General features: G+C 35.2%; 1 protein-coding gene and 1 non-coding gene across 4 annotated transcripts; both read right to left on the bottom strand.

Annotated features, from left to right (window-relative positions):
• Positions 1-1,927: 1,927 nt before the first annotated feature.
• Positions 1,928-2,031, bottom strand: LOC130952724 (small nucleolar RNA R71). The gene has a single exon (XR_009074900.1). It is a non-coding gene; the product is annotated as a small nucleolar RNA R71 (small nucleolar RNA).
• Positions 2,032-12,052: 10,021 nt separating this feature from the next.
• Positions 12,053-19,045, bottom strand: LOC130948810 (asparagine synthetase [glutamine-hydrolyzing] 2-like). Of its 3 annotated transcripts, none has more exons than XM_057877680.1 (15): positions 18,751-19,045; positions 18,187-18,271; positions 17,797-17,935; positions 17,179-17,274; positions 16,911-17,052; positions 16,170-16,265; positions 15,976-16,070; positions 15,057-15,218; positions 14,863-14,943; positions 14,539-14,760; positions 14,235-14,369; positions 13,850-13,930; positions 13,674-13,760; positions 13,453-13,560; positions 12,053-13,086 (listed from the first exon to the last, which is right to left on the bottom strand). In XM_057877680.1, exons 2-15 carry the CDS (start codon positions 18,264-18,266, stop codon positions 12,898-12,900), a joined length of 1,713 nt encoding a protein of 570 aa, XP_057733663.1. In that variant the 5' UTR covers positions 18,267-18,271; positions 18,751-19,045; the 3' UTR covers positions 12,053-12,897. The 3 variants fall into 3 exon arrangements, with proteins under 3 accessions (XP_057733663.1, XP_057733664.1, XP_057733665.1); XM_057877681.1 differs by having other exon boundaries at positions 12,054-13,086; positions 18,187-18,247; XM_057877682.1 differs by having other exon boundaries at positions 12,054-13,086; positions 17,797-18,057; positions 18,187-18,247; positions 18,751-18,886.

Raw genomic sequence — 19,045 nt, 5'->3', positions numbered from 1 at the left:
AGAAAAAAAATAATAATAAAAATACAAAAAAAAATCATAAAATCATAAAAATCAAAAATATTTTGTGTGATTCTTGTTTGAGTTTTGACTCAATTCTTAAGTTTGGTGTCAATTGCATGCTTTAAAAATTTTTTCTTGCATTTTTCGAAAATTCATGCATTCATGGTGTTCTTCATGATCTTCAAGTTGTTCTTGGTAAGCCTTCTTGTTTGATCTTGATGTTTTCTTGTTTTGTATCTTTTGTTGTTTTTCATATGCATTTTTTGTTTGTTAGAGTCCAAGCATTAAAGAATTCTAAGTTTGGCGTCTTGCAAGTTTTCTTTGCATAAAAAATTTTTCAAAAATATGTTCTTGATACTCATCATGATCTTCAAAGTGTTCTTGGTGTTCATCTTGACATTCATAGTGTTCTTGCATGCATCTTGTGTTTTGATCCAAAATTTTTATGTTTTGGGTCATATTTGTGTTTTTTTTCTCTCATAATTAAAATTTTAAAATTCAAAAAAATATCTTTTCCTAATTTTCTCATAATTTTCGAAAATTTGAGTTGACTTGGTCAAAAAATTTTAAAATTAGTTGTTTCTTACAAGTCAAGTCAAATTTTCAATTTTAAAAATCCTATCTTTTCAAAACTTTTTCAAAAATCAAATCTTTCTCATTTTTATCTTATGATTTTCGAAAATTTAAAAAAATTTTTCAAAAATTTTTTTCTTAATTTTATCTTTATTTTCAAAAATTATGCTAACAATTAATATGATTGATTCAAAAATTTGAAGTTTGTTACTTTCTTGTTAAGAAAGGTTCAATCTTTAAATTCTAGAATCATATCTTTTAGTTTCTTGTTAGTTAAGAATTAATTTTAATTTTAAAAATTAAATCTTTCTTATCTTATCTTTTATATCATATCTTTTTCAAAAATTTGATTTCAAAATATCTTATCTAACTTCTTATCTTCTTATCCTTTCAAATTTAATTTTAATATCTTTTTCAACTAACTAATTAACTTTTTTTTGTTTCTTATCTTTTTCAAAACCACCTAACTACTTTTCCCTCTCTAATTTTCGAAAATATCTCATCCCTTTTTCAAAATTCTTTTTAAATTAACTAATTGTTTTAAATTTTAATTTTAATTCTATCTCACCTTTGATTTTCAAAAATCATTAACTGCTTTTCAAAATTAATTTTCGAATTCTCTCTCTCTCATCTTCTATTTATTTATTCATTTACTAACACTTCTCTTCACCTCTCTTCATCTCCAATCACTGCCTCTATCCTTACCCTTGTGTTTGGATTCTTCTTTCTTTATTCTTTTCTTCTTCTACTAATAATAAGGATCCTCTTTACTGTGACATAGAGGATTCTTCTTCTTTTCTTGTTCTCTTCTCTTTCATATGAGCAGGAACAAGAAAAAAGCACTCTTATTGAAGTTGATCCTGAACCTTAAAGGACTCTGAAGAGAAAACTAAGAGAAGCTAAATTACAACAATCCGGAGGCAACCTTTCTGAAATTTTCGAACAAGAGAAGGAGATGGCAGCCAAACCCAACAACAATAATGCAAGGAGGATGCTTGGTGATTTTACTAAACCCACGTCCAAGTTTGATGGAAGAAGCATCTCAATTCCTGCCATTGGAGCAAACAATTTTGAGCTGAAACCTCAATTAGTTGCTCTAATGCAACAGAACTGCAAGTTTTATGGACTTCCATCTGAAGATCCTTACCAGTTTTTAACTGAGTTCTTGCAGATTTGTGAGACTGTTAAGACAAATGGAGTAGATCCTGAAGTCTACAGGCTCATGCTTTTCCCTTTTGCTGTAAGAGACAGAGCTAGAACATGGTTAGACTCACAACCTAAAGATAGCATGGACTCCTGGGATAAGCTGGTCACGGCCTTCTTGGATAAATTCTTTCCTCCTCAAAAGCTGAGCAAGCTTAGAGTGGATGTTCAGACCTTCAAGCAAAAAGATGGTGAATCCCTCTATGAAGCTTGGGAAAGATACAAGCAGATGACCAAAAAGTGCCCTTCTGACATGTTTTTAGAGTAGACCATATTAGATATATTCTATTATGGTCTATCTGAGTTTTCCAAGATGTCATTGGACCACTCTATAGGTGTATCCATTCACCTAAAGAAAACGCCTGCAGAAGCTCAGGAACTCATTGACATGGTTGCAAATAACCAATTCATGTACACTTCTGAGAGGAATTCCGTGAATAATGGGACGCCTCAGAGGAATGGAGTTCTTGAAATTGATGCTCTGAATGTTATATTGGCTCAGAACAAAGTGTTGACTCAGCAAGTCAACATGATTTCTCAAAGTCTGAATGGATGGCAAAATGCATCCAACAGTACTAAAGAGGCATCTTCTGAAGAAGAAGCTTATGATCCTGAAAACCCTGCAATGGCAGAGGTAAATTACATGGGTGAACCTTATGGAAACACCTATAATTCATCATGGAGAAATCATCCGAATTTCTCATGGAAGGATCAACAAAAGCCTCAACAAGGCTTTAATAATGGTGGAAGAAATAGGCTCAGCAATATCAAGCCTTATCCATCATCTTCTCAGCAACAGACAGAAAATTATGAACAGAATACCTCTAACTTAAACTTAGTCTCTGATCTGTCTAAGGCCACTTTAAGTTTCATGAATAAAACAAGGTCCTCCATCAGAAATCTGGAGGCACAAGTGGGCCAGCTGAGTAAGAAAATCACTGAAACTCCTCCTAGTACTCTCCCAAGCAATACAGAAGAGAATCCAAAAAGAGAGTGCAAGGCCATTGATATAATCAATATGGCCGAATGCAAGGAGGAGGGAGAGGATGCGAATCCCAATGAGGAAGATCTCATGGGACGTCTCTCAAGCAGGAACGAGTTCCCTATTGAGGATCCAAAGGAATTTGAGGCTCATATAGAGACCATAGAGATTCCATTAAATCTCCTTCTGCCATTTATGAGCTCTGAAGACTATTCTTCCTTTGAAGAGGGTGAAGATGTAACTGGAGAGTAAGTTGCTCAATATCTAGGAGCTATCATGAAGCTGAATGCCAAATTGTTTGGTAATGAGACTTAGGAAGGTGAACCTCCCTTGCTCATTGGTGAACTAGATACATGGGTTCAGCAAACTTTACCTCAAAAGAAACAAGATCCTGGCAAATTCTTAATACCCTGTACCATAGGCACCATGACCTTTGAAAAAGCTCTGAGTGACCCAAGGTCAGGCATAAATCTTATGCCACTCTCTGTAATGGAGAAGCTGGGGATTATTGAGTTACAGCCTGCCTTATTCTCATTACAATTGGCAGACAAGTCAGTAAGACAAGCTTTTGGATTAGTAGAGGACGTGTTGGTAAAGGTTAAAGGCCTTTACATGCCTGCTGATTTCATAATCTTAGACACTAGGAAGGAGGAGGATGAATGCATCATCCTTGGAAGACCTTTCCTAGCCATAGCAGAAGCTATGATAGATGTTAACAGAGGAGAATTAGTCCTTCAATTGAATGGGGACTACCTTGTGTTTAAGGCACACGGCTATCCTTCTGTAACAAGGGAGAGTAAGCATGCAGAGCTTCTCTCAGTACAGAGTCAAACAGAGCCCCCACAATCAAACTCTAAGTTTGGTGTTGGGAGGCCACAACCAAACTCAGTTTGGTGTTGGGACTATACAACATTGACCTGATCACCTGTGTGGCTCCATGAGAGCCCACTGTCAAGCTATTGACATTAAAGAAGTGCTTATTGGGAGGCAACCCAATTTTTATTTATCTAATTTTATTTTATTTTCATTGTTCTTTTATGTTTTATTAGGTTCATGATCATGTGGAGTCACAAAAAAAATATTAAAATTCAAAACAGAATCAAAAACAGCAGAAAAAAAATCACACCCTAGAGGAAGGACTTACTGGCATTTAAACACCAGTAAGGAGCATCTGGCTGGCGTTCAACGCCAGAACAGAGCATGGATTTGGCGCTGAACGCCAGAAACAAGCAACATCCCAGCGTTCAAACGCCAAGAATGCACCCTGAGGAGAGCTGGCACTGAACGCCAGAAACAAGCATGGAACTGGCGTTCAACGCCAGAAACACGCTGCACATGGGCGTTGAACGCCCAGAACATGCATCACTTCAGCGTTTAAACGCCAGAATTGCATGGAAAGGCATTTTACATGCCTAATTGGTGCAGGGATGTAAATCATTGACACCTCAGGATCTGTGGACCCCACAGGATCATCTCAGAATCTGTGGGCCCCACAGGATCCCCACCTACCATATTCTCCCCTCTTCTCACCATTCATCCTCTCTTTCCAATAAACACTCTTCCCCAAAACCCTTCACCAATCACCTCAATCTCCCTTCCCCATTACCTCTTCACCACTCACATCCATCATCTCTTTCCCACCCAAACCCACCCTATATAGCCGAATACACACCTATCTCCCTCTCCTCCATATCTTCTTTTTCTCCTTCTATTCTTTCTTCTTTTGCTCGAGGGCGAGCAACATTCTAAGTTTGGTGTGGTAAAAGCATAGCTTTTTGCTTTTCCATAACCATTGATGGCACCTAAGGCAAGAGAAACCTCAAAAAAAAGAAGAAGAAAAAGGGAAGATAATTGCTTCCACCTCTGAGTCATGGGAGATGGAGAGATTCATCTCAAGGGTCCATAGCTCAGTAATAGAGCATTTGACTGCACATTAAAAGAGCATGAGGAATTCCCTCATCAAGAAATCCCTGAGATACCTCAGGGGATACATTTACCTCCACACAACTATTGGGAGCAACTAAGGATAAGAGCACCAAAATCACTAGGGATCAAGCAACAAAGGCAAGGAAGAGACATAAAGGAGCTCAAAAAGCACCATTAGTCCTTCAAAAAGGTGCCACCCTCACTAAGGTGGACTCATTCCTTAACTTCCTTGTTCTTATCTCTATTTTTCGGTTTTTATGCTATATGTGTGTTTATGTTTTGTGCCTCTACTTCATGACCATTAGTATGTAGTAACTATGTCTTAAAGCTATGAATAAATTCCATAAATCCTTCACCTCTCTTAAATGAAAAATGTTTTTAATTCAAAAGAACAAGAAGTACATAAATTTCAAAAATTGCCCTTGAATTTAGTTTAATTATATTGATGTGGTGACAATACTTTTTGTTTTCTGAATGAATGCTTAAACAGTGCATATTTTTTATCTTGTTGTTTATGAATGTTAAAATTGTTGGCTCTCGAAAGAATGATGAACAAAGAGAAATGCTATTGATAATCTGAAAAATCATGAAATTGATTCTTGAAACAAGAAAAAGCAGTGAAAAAGCAAAAGCTTGCGAAAAAAAAGAAAAAAAATGGCGAAAAAAATTTAGAAAGAAAAAGAAAAGGCAAGCAGAAAAATCCAATAGCCCTTAAAACCAAAAGGCAAGGGTAAAAAGGATTCAAGGCTTTGAGCATCAATGGATAGGAGGGCCCAAGGTAATAAAATCCAGGCCTAAGCAGCTAAATCAAGCTGTCCCTAACCATGTGCTTGTGGCATGCAGATCCAAGTGAAAAGCTTGAGACTGAGTGGTTAAAGTCGTGATCCAAAGCAAAAAGAGTGTTCTTAAGAGTTCTGGACACCTCTAACTGGGGACTCTAGCAAAGCTGAGTCACAATCTGAAAAGTTTCACCCAGTCATGTGTCTGTGGCATTTATATATCCGGTGGTAATACTGGAAAACAAAATGCTTAGAGCCACGGCCAAGACTCATAAAAGTAGATGTGTTCAAGAATCAACAAACTTAACTAGGAGAATCAATAACACTATCTGAAATTCTAAGTCCCTAGAGATGCCAATCATTCTAAACTTCAAAGGAAAAAGTGAGATGCCAAAACTGTTCAGAAGCAAAAAGCTACAAGTCCCGCTCATCTAATTAGAATTAATATTCATTGATATTTTGGGATTTATATTATATTCTCTTCTTTTTATCCTAATTGATCTTCAGTTGCTTGGGGACAAGCAACAATTTAAGTTTGGTGTTGTGATGAGCGGATAATTTATACGCTTTTTGGCATTATTTTTAGGTAGTTTTTAGTATGATCTAGTTACTTTTAGGGATGTTTTCATTAGTTTTTATGATAAATTCACATTTCTGGACTTTACTGTGAGTTTGTGTATTTTTTTGTGATTTCAGATATTTTCTGGCTGAAATTGAGGGACCTGAGCAAAACTCTGATAGGAAGCTGACAAAGGACTTCTGATGCTGTTGGAATCTGACCTCCCTGCACTCAAAATGGATTTTCTAGAGCTACAAAACTCCAAATGGTGCGCTCTTAATGGCGTTGGAAAGTCGATATTCAGAGCTTTCCAGCAACATATAATAGTCCATACTTTATTCGTAATTAGATGACGTAAACTGGCGCTCAACGCCAGTTCCATGCTGCATTCTGGAGTCAAACGCCAAAAACACGTCACGAACCAGAGTTGAACGCCCAAAACATGTTACAACTTGGTGTTCAACTCCAAGAGAAGCCTCAGCTCGTGGATAGATCAAGCTCAATCCAAGCACACACCAAGTGTGCCCTGGAAGTGAATTTATGCATCAATTACTTACTTATGTAAACCCTAGTAACTAGTTTAGTATAAATAGAACTTTTTACTAGTTTATTAGAAGTCTTGGACTATCTAGTTCTTTTGAATTTTGGTCTTTCAAGGGGGCTGGCTATTCGGCCATGCCTAGACCTTCATCACTTATGTATGTTCAACGGTGGAGTTTCTACACACCATAGATTAAGGGTGTAGAGCTCTGCTGTACCCCAAGTTTCAATGCAAGTACTACTATTTTCTATTCAATTCGACTTATTCTTATTCTAAGATATTCGTTGCACTTCAACATGATGAATATGATGATCCGTGACACTCATCATCATTCTCACCTATGAACGCGTGACTGACAACCACTTCCGTTCTACCTTAGACCGGGCGCATATCTCTTGGATTCCTTAATCAGAATCTTCGTGGTATAAGCTAGAATTGATGGCGGCATTCATGGGAATCCGGAAAGTCTAACCTTGTCTGTGGTATTCCGAGTAGGATTCCAGAATTGAATGACTGTGACGAGCTTCAAACTCGCGATTGATGGGCGTGATGACAAACGCAAAAGAATCAAGGGATTCTATTCCAACATGATCGAGAACCGACAGATGATTAGCCGTGCTGTGACAGAGCATTTGGACCATTTTCACTAAGAGGATGGGATGTAGCTATTGACAACGGTGATGCCCTACATACAGCTTGCCATAGAAAGGAATGACAAAGATTGGATAAAAACAGTAGGAAAGCAGAGATTCAGAAGGAACACAGCATCTCCATGCACCTATCTGAAATTCCCACCATTGAATTATATGAGTAACTATTTTCTATTTATTTATTATTATTATTCAAAAAACCAATAATCTCTTAATATAGTTGAATCCGCCTGACTGGGATTTACAAGATGACCATAGCTTGCTTCATACTAACAATCTCTGTGGGATCGACCCTTACTCACGTAAGGTATTACTTGGACAACCCAGTACACTTGCTGGTTAGTTGTGCGGAGTTGTGACAAAGTGTGATTTATGTTTGAGAGCCCCAAGTCTTTGGAGCCATTGTTGATGATCACAATTTCGTCCACCACTTACCTTCATAGTTAGAGGTTGACTGAGTGAGAGAAAAAATATAATTCTCATCACCATTGATAAAGATAACTAGGATAGGACTTCCAATTTTCATACCTTGCCAAGAGTTTTTCTTAGTTATTAATTTATTAATTCCTACAATTTATTTTCTCTTATTCAAAACCTTTTCAAAACCCAAAATACTATTTTTCATAACCAATAATAAATCATACTTCCCTGCAATTCCTTGAGAAGACGACCCGAGGTTTGAATACTTCGGTTTATAAATTTTTATAAGAAAGGATTTACTGTTGGTTTAGAAGCTATACTTACAACGCAATCATATTTTTATATTTCTTTACCGATAGGAAATCCGATTCTTCAGTGGTATGATGGATATGAGTTATAGGAAGGTGTTTGGTGGTATGAGGCTTGTGAGTATGATGGTTGAGGGCTATGTTGAGGATAGGGTTCATAGGCATATGGTGGTTGTGGTTGATAACCACAACGAGGTCCACAATATCCATTGGATTGATATGCATCATGGTATGGTTCATGCTCATAGTACATTGGAGGAGGTTGTTGCCATAAAGGTTGATCATATGCTTGAGGCTCCTCCCACCTTTGATTGTCCCATCCTTGATGCATATTCACGTTGAGATTCTCATTTTATACAACATAGATAGAACCAAACTCATAGTCAAAGTGATGAGAATTCATAGTGAGAAAAGGAAATAGAAACAAAAACTAATAAGAACTAATGAAAACAAAATCCTAAAACTATCAAAAACTAGCAAACAAACCAAAAATCAAGCTATTCACAATATCAACATATATACAATAACCAATAACAAGCGCACATTTGCAATTCTCCGGCAACGGCGCCAAAAATTTGATATGAGGATTATCGTCGGTATAGAATTTTCACAAAAATAATCTCGTCGAATTATAGATCTAAACTGATAAATAACCCTCAATCAAAGTTTAATTTTTTTGTCACTTAAGAAAACCAATAAAAACTGAGAGTATTTAAACTTCGGCTCGTCTCTTAAAGGAATTGCAGGGAAGTGTGCATATTATTGGATATGGGATTTCTTTTGGGGTTTTGAGGTTGATGGACAAGAAAATAAAACTAACAACTAAGAAATTATAAATGCTAAAAATCACTCATGACAAGGATTAAAATTCAAGGTTTTCTATCTTGGACCATTGACCACAACATGGTGATTACAAAAGGATTAATTTCACTTAGTTTTTCTCTAACATCTGAGGGTTAAGTTAAGTGGACATTATTGGTCCGAGAACCAACTAAAAACCCTAAATCACCAATGAAACTAGACATCAATGATCTCAAGGGACCTAAGTCCTCAATCACAAGCCAAGAGTATGAAAATCTACTCTAAAATTTAACCAAGCATTTTATCAAATAGCTGGAAGGCATAAAAGAAAAATATGGTAAAATAGCAAGAAATATAAAATCTAAAACTACAAAATGCAAGAAAACAACAATAAAAACTCAATTAAACAATAAGAACCATAAAACATAAATTGCATTAATGGAAATTCAAATCAACAAGAGTTATGAACATAAAGGCAACAAAATAAAAGAATTAATAAGTAAAACTAAAAGAACAAAGATGTAAGAATAATAAATTTCAAGGAGAACTAAATCAAAGCAAGAATTAAACCTAAATATAAGAGAAATCTAACCTAATCTACCCTAATTCTAGAGAGAAGAGAGAGCTTCTCTCTCTAGAATATGACCTAAAGCATGTTTCTATTCTATCCTAATTGCTCTTCCATTGTTTCTTCTTGAATTTGGCCTCAAATATTTCATAATTGAGTTGGATTTGGGCTTGGGTGAGATCAGAAATTGCCACTAGCATATTTCTTTAAGTTGGTCACGTGCTGCTTGTCAAGTGTACGCGTCATGTCACGCGTACGCATGGCCTGGCAAATTTCTTCCTTACACGTACGCATGGCCTTGCGTTCACCAAATCTTTATTTTCCATGAATTCTGCATCATATATGCTTTTTCTTCATTTCTTTGATCCAATCCTTGCGTCCTAAGCCTGAAATCACTAACAAACACATCAAGGCATCGAGTGGAATCAAAGTGGATTAAATTTAGATAATTAAAAGTCTAAAAAGCATGTTTTCAATCATTGAGCACAATTAGGAAGAATTCACAAAACCATGGTATTTCAATAAAAAATATGAGAAAAGTTAATAAAATTCACTAAATTCAATACAAGATAAACCATAAAATTATGGTTTATCACCTTTCCGTCCACTCTTTTTCTATCACACTTTTCACTCTCACTTGAATAAGAAAAACTATAGCTTGAAGGTGGGGGCTTATATGGCTCATCTTCAATAGATTCATACCCATCATCATCACTTGAACTACTCTCATTGTCTGCATCATTGTCCAACCCAGCATCCTTAACAATTACCTTCTCAACAGCCTCATCATTATCAGATAATATTTCCTCCACCCCTTCCAATATCGGACGGTCAAAATAAATGTAAAATTCATCCGTATTTTCATTCTGTATCTTATTTTTCTGCAGGCTTCTGATTTCTTTATCCACATGAATAGGGTGTAGACCAGATTCCAGGATTGCAGAGTGAGATCATACCAGTACATAGCTTTGTAGTCATGTTATCCCAACTCCAGAAAAATTTTCTGCAATTCAAAAAAGCAAATGAGGTCGACGTCTATCGGGAGAACCTTTTCACATTTCTATTAATGTTGACCAAGTCACCCTTGTTATCTCGAACAAAACTTCCATCATGATGAAACAGAGGGACCACATCTTCGGACATCTAAATGTCAATAAACAATCCATATATCAACATCAGTACCACCTCTTATTTGTTTATTCACAAAAGGAATTTAGAAAGAGATTCCAACTAAATAAAGAGCTACAATAAATTTCTTATTTTATCCACTATCACTAATCGCTACAACTATCCATAACAATGCATGTACACAAAATCAGAAATTCAAAAACACTTTCGACTAATCTTGATCAATGGGGTATGGAACCAACTGCCTTCACGAGCTCCATCATAACCACTGTCACAATCAACTAGAGCAAAGACTATGAACAACGTTGCTGAAGAATTGGAAGAGTTTCTTCGTAAAACCTAGCAGATAGCTAATGGGGTATGGAGTAATTACACCACACCATTGAATATAAGAAAACTTATGCATTGAATTGGTCTCCCACATTAAAACGGCACCGTTTCTTTGCTATGCCCAAGTGGGGACGAATTTGTCCTCTCCGAAACGACGTCGTTTCGCCCCTGGTTCCAATACGACGTCGTTTTGTCCAGGGTAGATAGGGACCAAAATGTCCTGAAGGTGACATGTCGCAGTTAACCTGAAATGTCATCCCATTAACCTCCACGTAGGACGTCACCGTTAGTCCTGACCGGGACAAACTGACTTGGGGACGTATCTGGTGTATATCTAAAAACCTCAAGGTCAAAATTTTAGTTAATTTTTGTGGGGGACAAATTTGTCTAATCGTGAATTTCTTGGAGACCTATTTGGGGTATTACTCTAAATTTTAAAAAAATTTAAAAATGTGATAAAAATAATTAGATATTGAATATATATTTTTTTAGAAAAATAAAAATTAAATTTTAATATAATTTTTTGTAAATATTATTAAAGAAAGAAGAATTTTTATCTTTAAAATTTAATAATTTTATGTCAAATAATTTTTTAAAAAATATTATAAATTACTAATTTTTTTTTAAAGTAAAATATTCTAAAGATTAAATTTTGTTTTGATTTTTATATATTTTTTTTAAATAATTATTTTAATATTACTATAAAAATTTAGATCAAATATATGTTATTTATTAAATATAATTTTTTTATTACTTATAAAAAATATATTATTTATTAAATTATTTTTATCGTATTTTCAAATTATACGATTTGTCACAACATAATTTGTTTATGTACCACTACAAATCAAATTAATCTCCACTCGAATTCGTTACAAATGACTTATTTTAGTTTAAAAACAAAAAAATTTTATGTTTTTACAAATTGGAGCAAATTTATGTTTTTGAACAATTTTCAGGTAGAAATGAATTTTTTTCATTTTTTTTTTCTCAATTGATTTTGTAAAGGGTGCAAGGGTGATTTCGCACGTACAAAATTTTCTCTTGCATGTTTTTTTTTCCCCACTTAAATCTTGTGTGGTGTGGGATTGAAATTACACTATACAACATCAATTAAGATTAAAAAATTTTGAGAAATCTATTGATCTAACAAATAGTATTGCAAAAAGAGAATAGTATATAGGAGTAATTTGATATTCCAAAGAATTGAGTCTTGTTTTTTAATTTTTGGAAGAGGAACACGTTAAAATAACCAAAATAGAAAAGAATCAATAGTGTGCTTCTTAAAGGCAAGGTGTCCTGAGAAAGTTTATTTATTTATTTTGCGTGATGTCCCAAATTGAAAGACTATTGAGAGTTGAGACAAAGAACGCCATCAAAGTGCCCTTGGCAGCTTGAGGGTACCCACAGAGCCTCAAGTACTATAGCAAACCAAAGAGCAAAGTTCTTATCTTTTGTTCACTTTACAGGAACTCTTCATTGTTGTTATTTATGAATTTGAGTTGCCATTGCAACTCCAGTTAAAGGACTCTTACTCAAACACAATGTAAGAAAGATTGCTAACAGTATACATTAAAGGTTATCTTACTCTGCTAGGTAGCGTTGGGTGGAGAGACAGAGACAAAAAAACTTAGACTAAGAGACAAAGACTAAGAGATAGAGATTAAAATAAATTTTAATATTCTATTTGGTACAAGATGGGAGACAGAAATTGAAACAAAAATAAAATTCTAATTTAATTTGTACAAAAGGTAAAATTGGAATTAATTAATTGAAATAAAGGTATTTTAGGTATAAAATGTTATTAAAGTTTCAGTTTCCATCTCTAATAGTTTTAGTCTCCTATGTCCCCATTTTTTGGAGATACTGAAATACTGAAATTTTGATGACAAAGACAGAAATTTTAGTACCAGTCTTTGAACCAACAAGCATATCCCAGTCTCTGTCTCAATACCTCAAAACAAACGCTACCCTAGTGTCAAAACAGCTTAAAATGTTGTGCTAACCGTGCGAAATACAAATGAGCAACCACAATCTTTTCCTCGAGTTTAATTTTTCATCTACCTGAAAATAAGCCTCACTAGACAAAGCTTTGCATTTTTTTGTTCTTCGAAGCCAGAATAAAGGCCTTAGAGGGTCCCGTTTTTAGGCTCGGCTGTTTTTGCATCCGCTGCAGCCTCATATGCCGCTGCATGAACACCAAGAGCAGCACGGCCAGAAGGGTCAGGATTCTTTGACCATTCGGCATCCCATTCCACAGCTTTTGCCGTGCTGCACGCAACACTAGGACCTCCTGGAACGGTTGACCTTGCAGCATTCTGTTAAAATGGTTGCAACATAATTAGAGATGGGTTTCGGCAAGATATAAGTTTGTAAGCAAAGTCAATTTGATTTGTCTTCAAAAACTGCGAATCTAACTCTATATCAAAAGCTAGCTCGATAACAAAAACTACTCAAGTGTTTATAACTTATGTTATTTCGGACGGAAATTTAAAGAACAATAATAAAAATGCCATAACTTTACTATTTTCCACAATATTATCACATCCTATTATTCTAAATACTTATCAATTATCACACTGTTAACTGCATTCATTAACATGCATTATTTTCAACAAGATTTCTTGAGCACAAAAAAAGAAATGGGGGGATGTTTATTTTAAAAAGAAACTTAGAAAACCCACCTTTGGAAAGTGCTTCTCAAAAATTGTCCTGTAGAGGTATGCTTCTTTTGTTGTGGGAGTGTTTTCAGGGTAAACATAGTTAGCATGCAACAGCATTCCATCTGTGACCTGTCAGTTTGTAAAGTGAAAAAGAGCAGAAACCATGGGATGGCATCAATGGAACTCTATAAAAGTTAATTACCGATAGTTTGCAACACAAGAAGCTGCAAGTAAGAGCTTACTTGTTGGTTAGCATGCTCCTTCAAGCCATCAATCCAGCTGTACCCTACACCATCACTGAACTGTTCCTTCTGCCTGTACAAAATGTGCTAAAAATGGCAAAGCAATACAACGTTTCAGATAGCCTTCACCATGTGAGATGATAATAATCAGTGTGAGCCGGAAATTTTTTACAAACCTTCGGTAAATATGGATTTGTTTCGTCATCAAATGCATTGCGCAATACCCACTTCTCTATCCTTCCGAGATCAGGTCGTATCTGTGAAATGGTCATATATCTCATATGTGATTAAAAAACTTAGCTAAAAAGATTAACTTCACATGACCATTGAATCAAATTCACAAAGGTTTCTTGTTAGTAGTGTCAAGACATGCCTTATCCAGTAAGCTACACCGTAACACCTTAAAGAGTAGATAAGAAGTTGATGCAACAGAAGAGTTATGATGATGAACAATGATCAAAAGAATAAGACCTTAACAGTTAAACTGAAGCAAGAGAAATTCAATCAACATTGCAGGCGATCAAACCAAGAGGAACACAGAAAAAAGTGAACATAAAATACCATTTTCCACTCTGGATCAATACTCATGGCTGTGTTGATAAATTCTTTATCCAAGAATGGTACACGTGCCTCTATACCCCATGCTGAAGTTGATTTATTTGCTCTCAGGCAGTCATAAAGGTGAAGAGCTTTGATCTGTGAGATCAGGAAACCAAAATCTTGAATGAAAAGGTAAAGTACACTAGGAATGAAGAGGAAGAAAATTTAATAGGTTAATAAAGAGGAAGAAAATTTAATAGGTTAAGTGCATTAAATTTTCAAATTGCATCGAATCAAACATGATGATGTAACAATTTGCTATTACTTTTCGACATGTTTCTTCATGAAACTCTTCCTTATTAGGTGCTTTATGGAAATATAGGTAACCTCCAAATATTTCATCTGAACCTTCTCCCGAAAGAACCATTTTCACTCCCATGGATTTGATTTTTCTGGACATAAGGAACATTGGAGTACTTGCTCTGATAGTCGTTACATCATATGTTTCAATGTGGTAAATGACTTCTTCAAGTGCATCTATACCTTCCTGTTATGGAATAAAAGTACAAAAGCAAAAAGAACAAAAAATTGAAATGCCAGGACAAGATTAATGTTTTTCAAAAATAGAGCAATGATGATAAACAACCACCTGAACTGTGAAATAAAGTTCATGATGTCGAGTACCAAGATAATCTGCTACCTCTTTTGCAAATTTCAAATCTGGAGAGCCCTGAACGGTGAACAAAATTCAGATGAAGCATGTACAATCTAATACACCAATTTATTTTTTTAAAGGAGGATAATGAGGCTTATTTTCACCTATATTGAAGAATGAATTCTAACCTTTAAACCAATACAGAAAGTATGCAACTGCGATCCCCACTGTTGTGCAGCTGCAGATTGAGCCACAAAACGATTGGTCACAGCAGCGACAAGCGATGAGTCAAGTCCTCCCGACAAAAGAACGCCAAAAGGTACATCAGTCATCAACCTCTTAAGCACAGCCTAAATGATAGCATAGTATACCAACGACAAGTAAAATTAACAAGAAAGAATTATTTCCCTTCACAAATAAGCACATTGGAAAAATCAATCCTGACTCCTCAAATTATTGTCCATGCAGCACACACATTAGTAGTGTATCAAATAATTTAATGTTTGAAATCTTCTTAAACTATATATGTAACCCCATAATTTGGGTACCAAGCCATTGGATTCAACATATTAGTGATGTAATATTCATGAAATGCAAATATATTTTTCATAGGGTAATTATATCAGGTGCATCTGAACTCGAATAAACTTTTAAAGTGTATATCTGAGAAAGAAAAAATAAAAAAGAGGAAACTCGATTCCACCTTGATTTAACTCTATCTGCCTAAATAAAATAATAATAATAATTAGAAAAATAATTAATATCCGGTTGAGTTCATATAGAAATTTATTCAAACTGATACATCCATTTCCTAAGAAAGCACATAGAAATTTGACAGTCCCTTTTCAATTTCTTTGTTTTTCCCCCAAAATTTACTGTCACGCTTCTTCCACCTAAGTAGTTTGCCGATCGAAACTAATGGTTTCAGATTCCTAAACAAAGCGTACAATAGTCACAAATACGGCATGCCAGGATATCTAAAGTTTTGAAGAGTATCTGAACCACTCTCTAAGCATATATATGCAGAATAATTGAAATTTTAAAATGAGGAAGAATCATTTCAAAGTGGAAAATGAATTACATTGTGACGACCAAATAGTATCATACCTTTTCAAAGGCTTGACGTAGGATCTGAGGATCATAGGGTGTTGATGGAATTTGCTCTGTGAACCATGGTGGATTGTACCATCTTCTTAATCCTCCTACAAGCACAACATATTTCAACAATGTTCATGGATTACATAATATATAAAGAAAAATTTATAATTTAAAGAACAAGAATACAAGGCATGTGTCTATACCCTGTTTGCTGGAATATATATGCCCTGGCGGAAAAGATATGAATCTCTCACAATCATCACTTAAAGCTTTCATTTCAGATGCAAACCATGTCGATCCTGCAAATAAATCATCCCTTCCATAGGTAAAACATTTGATTCATTAATGTGACACAAAAGCATAAACAAACAAGCCAAATACTGAGAGGATTAAACTGTGTTTGAAAACCAATATGTTGTGTAGTATTAATTATACTTAAAACACAAGGGTATGTATTGGTTTAGACACTCAAAATGTTTCAACTGCTGGAAACACTGAGATGGCAACCAGCTCGTGATTTATTTCACTTTTTAGAGCCACTAAAACCATTCTGGAAATATTTCAAATTGACTTAAATTGGACGATAGATAGCTCACCAGCATTTGGTTCGTACCAAGAGACGAAGGATGATAGAGATACGTCTCCAACATCCCTTCTTTTAGAAGATACACAAATTAGTTTAAAAATATTCCTAAGACATGTTTTTAGTGTCTCTCTATTTTAGAAGTAGAGACACTATCTAAAGATTTATCCTGGTATAGGGACGATTTTCAAGTTTTTGTCTTTGTTCCCTTCTACAAATTTATTTCTATCCCCGGTGTATTTGTTTCCTTTATCTCAGAATAGTAACCAAACACAAACCTTTGAGATGTGGGACATCATTAAGCTCAAGGTGAAACATTCAAAAATGTCTCAAATATCAAAAACAAGAGGAAGCCACAAACCATCAAGCCCCCATCCCAAGTAAAGAGGGGTAATGCCTATAGCATCACGAGCAGCAATGAAGCTTTTATCTCTTGTGTCAAGAAGCACAAAGGAGAACATCCCATCCAGCATATCAATAAATTCTTCTCCATACTCTTCGTACTACATGATAACCATGTTATGATAAAGATGAAACAAAACAAAAGTACATTTTACAGATAATACATATAACTCATGGGGGGAAGTTGATCAATAATCAGTAAATATAAAAGATTTCTTAACACTTACAAGATGAGCAATGACTTCACAGTCGCTTCCAGTTCGAAACTGGTGGGAACTCAATTTCTGTCTCAGTTCCTTATGGTTATAGATCTCCCCATTTACCTAATGGCACAGTTTCAACAAGAAAAGAAAATATATAAGGCTAAAACATTTGGAAACTTTACTAAACATACATATCATCAAAATTAGTTCAATAAAAAGGATTGCACACATGAGTATATTTGAACTCCATTTTTTGGACAACTGATTTTTAATGTCAACTCTTATACATGCTCAAAAAAGTACACGTTACTAGAGCCTCTTGTGTAAATAGTATAACACACAACACCTCTTTATTCGTAAATCATATATACTAACATCTTTCAGAATTAGATTATATGACACAATGCATATTTGTATTATGTTTTGTGCAATATCACCTCATCCAAAAATTATTGGGAGTAAATAAATAGAAATATACATTACTATCAATAGGCATCGACGTAGACTTAAAAGCTCCATATTACCACATTCATCTGACTTTCAGAATTAGAAGAAATAAATAAAGCATTCTTCTAAAGAACATTCAAATGATACAAATATATAATTATAACAATAATGTAATCATAGGTGACTGGTGCATACTGTGACAACAACAGTCTTGTCCTCGTTATAAAGTGGTTGATCCCCTGAAGTGGGGTCAACAATAGCAAGCCTTTGATGAGCAAGATAACAATCTCCATGGCAATGCAATCCACTCCAATCAGGTCCTCTATGCTTTAATCTGCATTCTCCGATTCCATTTTATAATCAATCAGAACCAAATCACAAAAATAATTAAAAAATTACTGACCTCCTATGTCGCCTAAATGCCAAGCATCAGGGAATCTTTCAAAAGCGCGCACACTAACGCAATTAGAAAATTGTAATTTTCAATGTTTTTGTTAAATAAATGAAAATATTTAAAGTTTATTACTAATTAAAATGAAAAGAAACAAGTTTCGAGAAATGTGAGTGCATGATGGAAAATCGAACCTGCGAGATAACTCGATGATGCGAGCACGTTTGGCCTGAGAGTTGTCAACACAACCTAACACTGCAAGAATCCCACACATGGTGGCTGTGAAGGGAAGAAGAAGAAGCAGCAGCAGAAAAAGAGTGTCCGGAGGAAAACACAAGGTAAAATAAATTAAAATGTGAATATGATGTACCACTAATTCACTAGATATCTTAGTACAAGTTCGTATTTATTTTCCTAATTTTATTACTTATTTAATTATTCTATAATATTCTATTATCATTCTCTTCCTTTTTATAATGTGATGATTCACATGTGATGTCGGAAGATACTCATGTAAAATAATACAATAATAGCAAATATTGAAAAAGTGGATATTTGATTTATTGAATCTTCGGCGACGGTAACTACCAACTACATCATCAATAGCTAAATCAATTACAACATAACAGTAAGAAAATGTTCAAACAAAATGAATAACAGTAATCAAACAGAATCAGTAATCAAATACATAATCAAACACAATTATCAAACATCCCTCCCACAAACACAAAAATAAACAAAATAAACAAATAGCGTACCAGTTACCAAGAGGAGGAGCTTGCCGCCACCGAGAGAACCAGAGACGATCCGTGAGAGAGGAGAGACGAGCGCGCCGCCGCGAATGTGGGGAGACTTGCCGCCGCAGAGAGGCAGAGCTGTGAGAGAGGAGAGACGAGCGCCGCCGCGAATGTGTGAGGGAATCCCGCTGCCGCCGCCGGTGCTCTGAAAATGCGAGAGAGCTTGAGAGAGAAGAGTGAAGAGGCAGGGAGGGAGCCCAGGGAGCTCAGGGTCAGGGTGAGGCTGGGAAACTGGGTTCAGTGTTTGTGTGAAACC

This window comes from Arachis stenosperma, chromosome 9 (genome assembly GCF_014773155.1).
Source record: "Arachis stenosperma cultivar V10309 chromosome 9, arast.V10309.gnm1.PFL2, whole genome shotgun sequence".
Taxonomy (NCBI): Eukaryota; Viridiplantae; Streptophyta; class Magnoliopsida; order Fabales; family Fabaceae; genus Arachis; species Arachis stenosperma.
Note: the sequence above shows the minus strand (reverse complement) of the source record. Positions and strands in the feature narration are given on the sequence as shown.

Excerpts from the sequence above, each read along its gene's own strand:
- LOC130948810 (XM_057877680.1), bottom strand. The coding sequence starts at position 18,266 with ATGTGTGGGATTCTTGCAGTGTTAGGTTGTGTTGACAACTCTCAGGCC. Across the intron at positions 16,266-16,910 it reads CTTGGGATGGGGGCTTGATG|GATCGACATGGTTTGCATCT; the intron begins GTTTGTGGCTTC and ends ATTTATTTGCAG. Across the intron at positions 13,087-13,452 it reads TTGAGAAGCACTTTCCAAAG|AATGCTGCAAGGTCAACCGT; the intron begins GTGGGTTTTCTA and ends CCATTTTAACAG.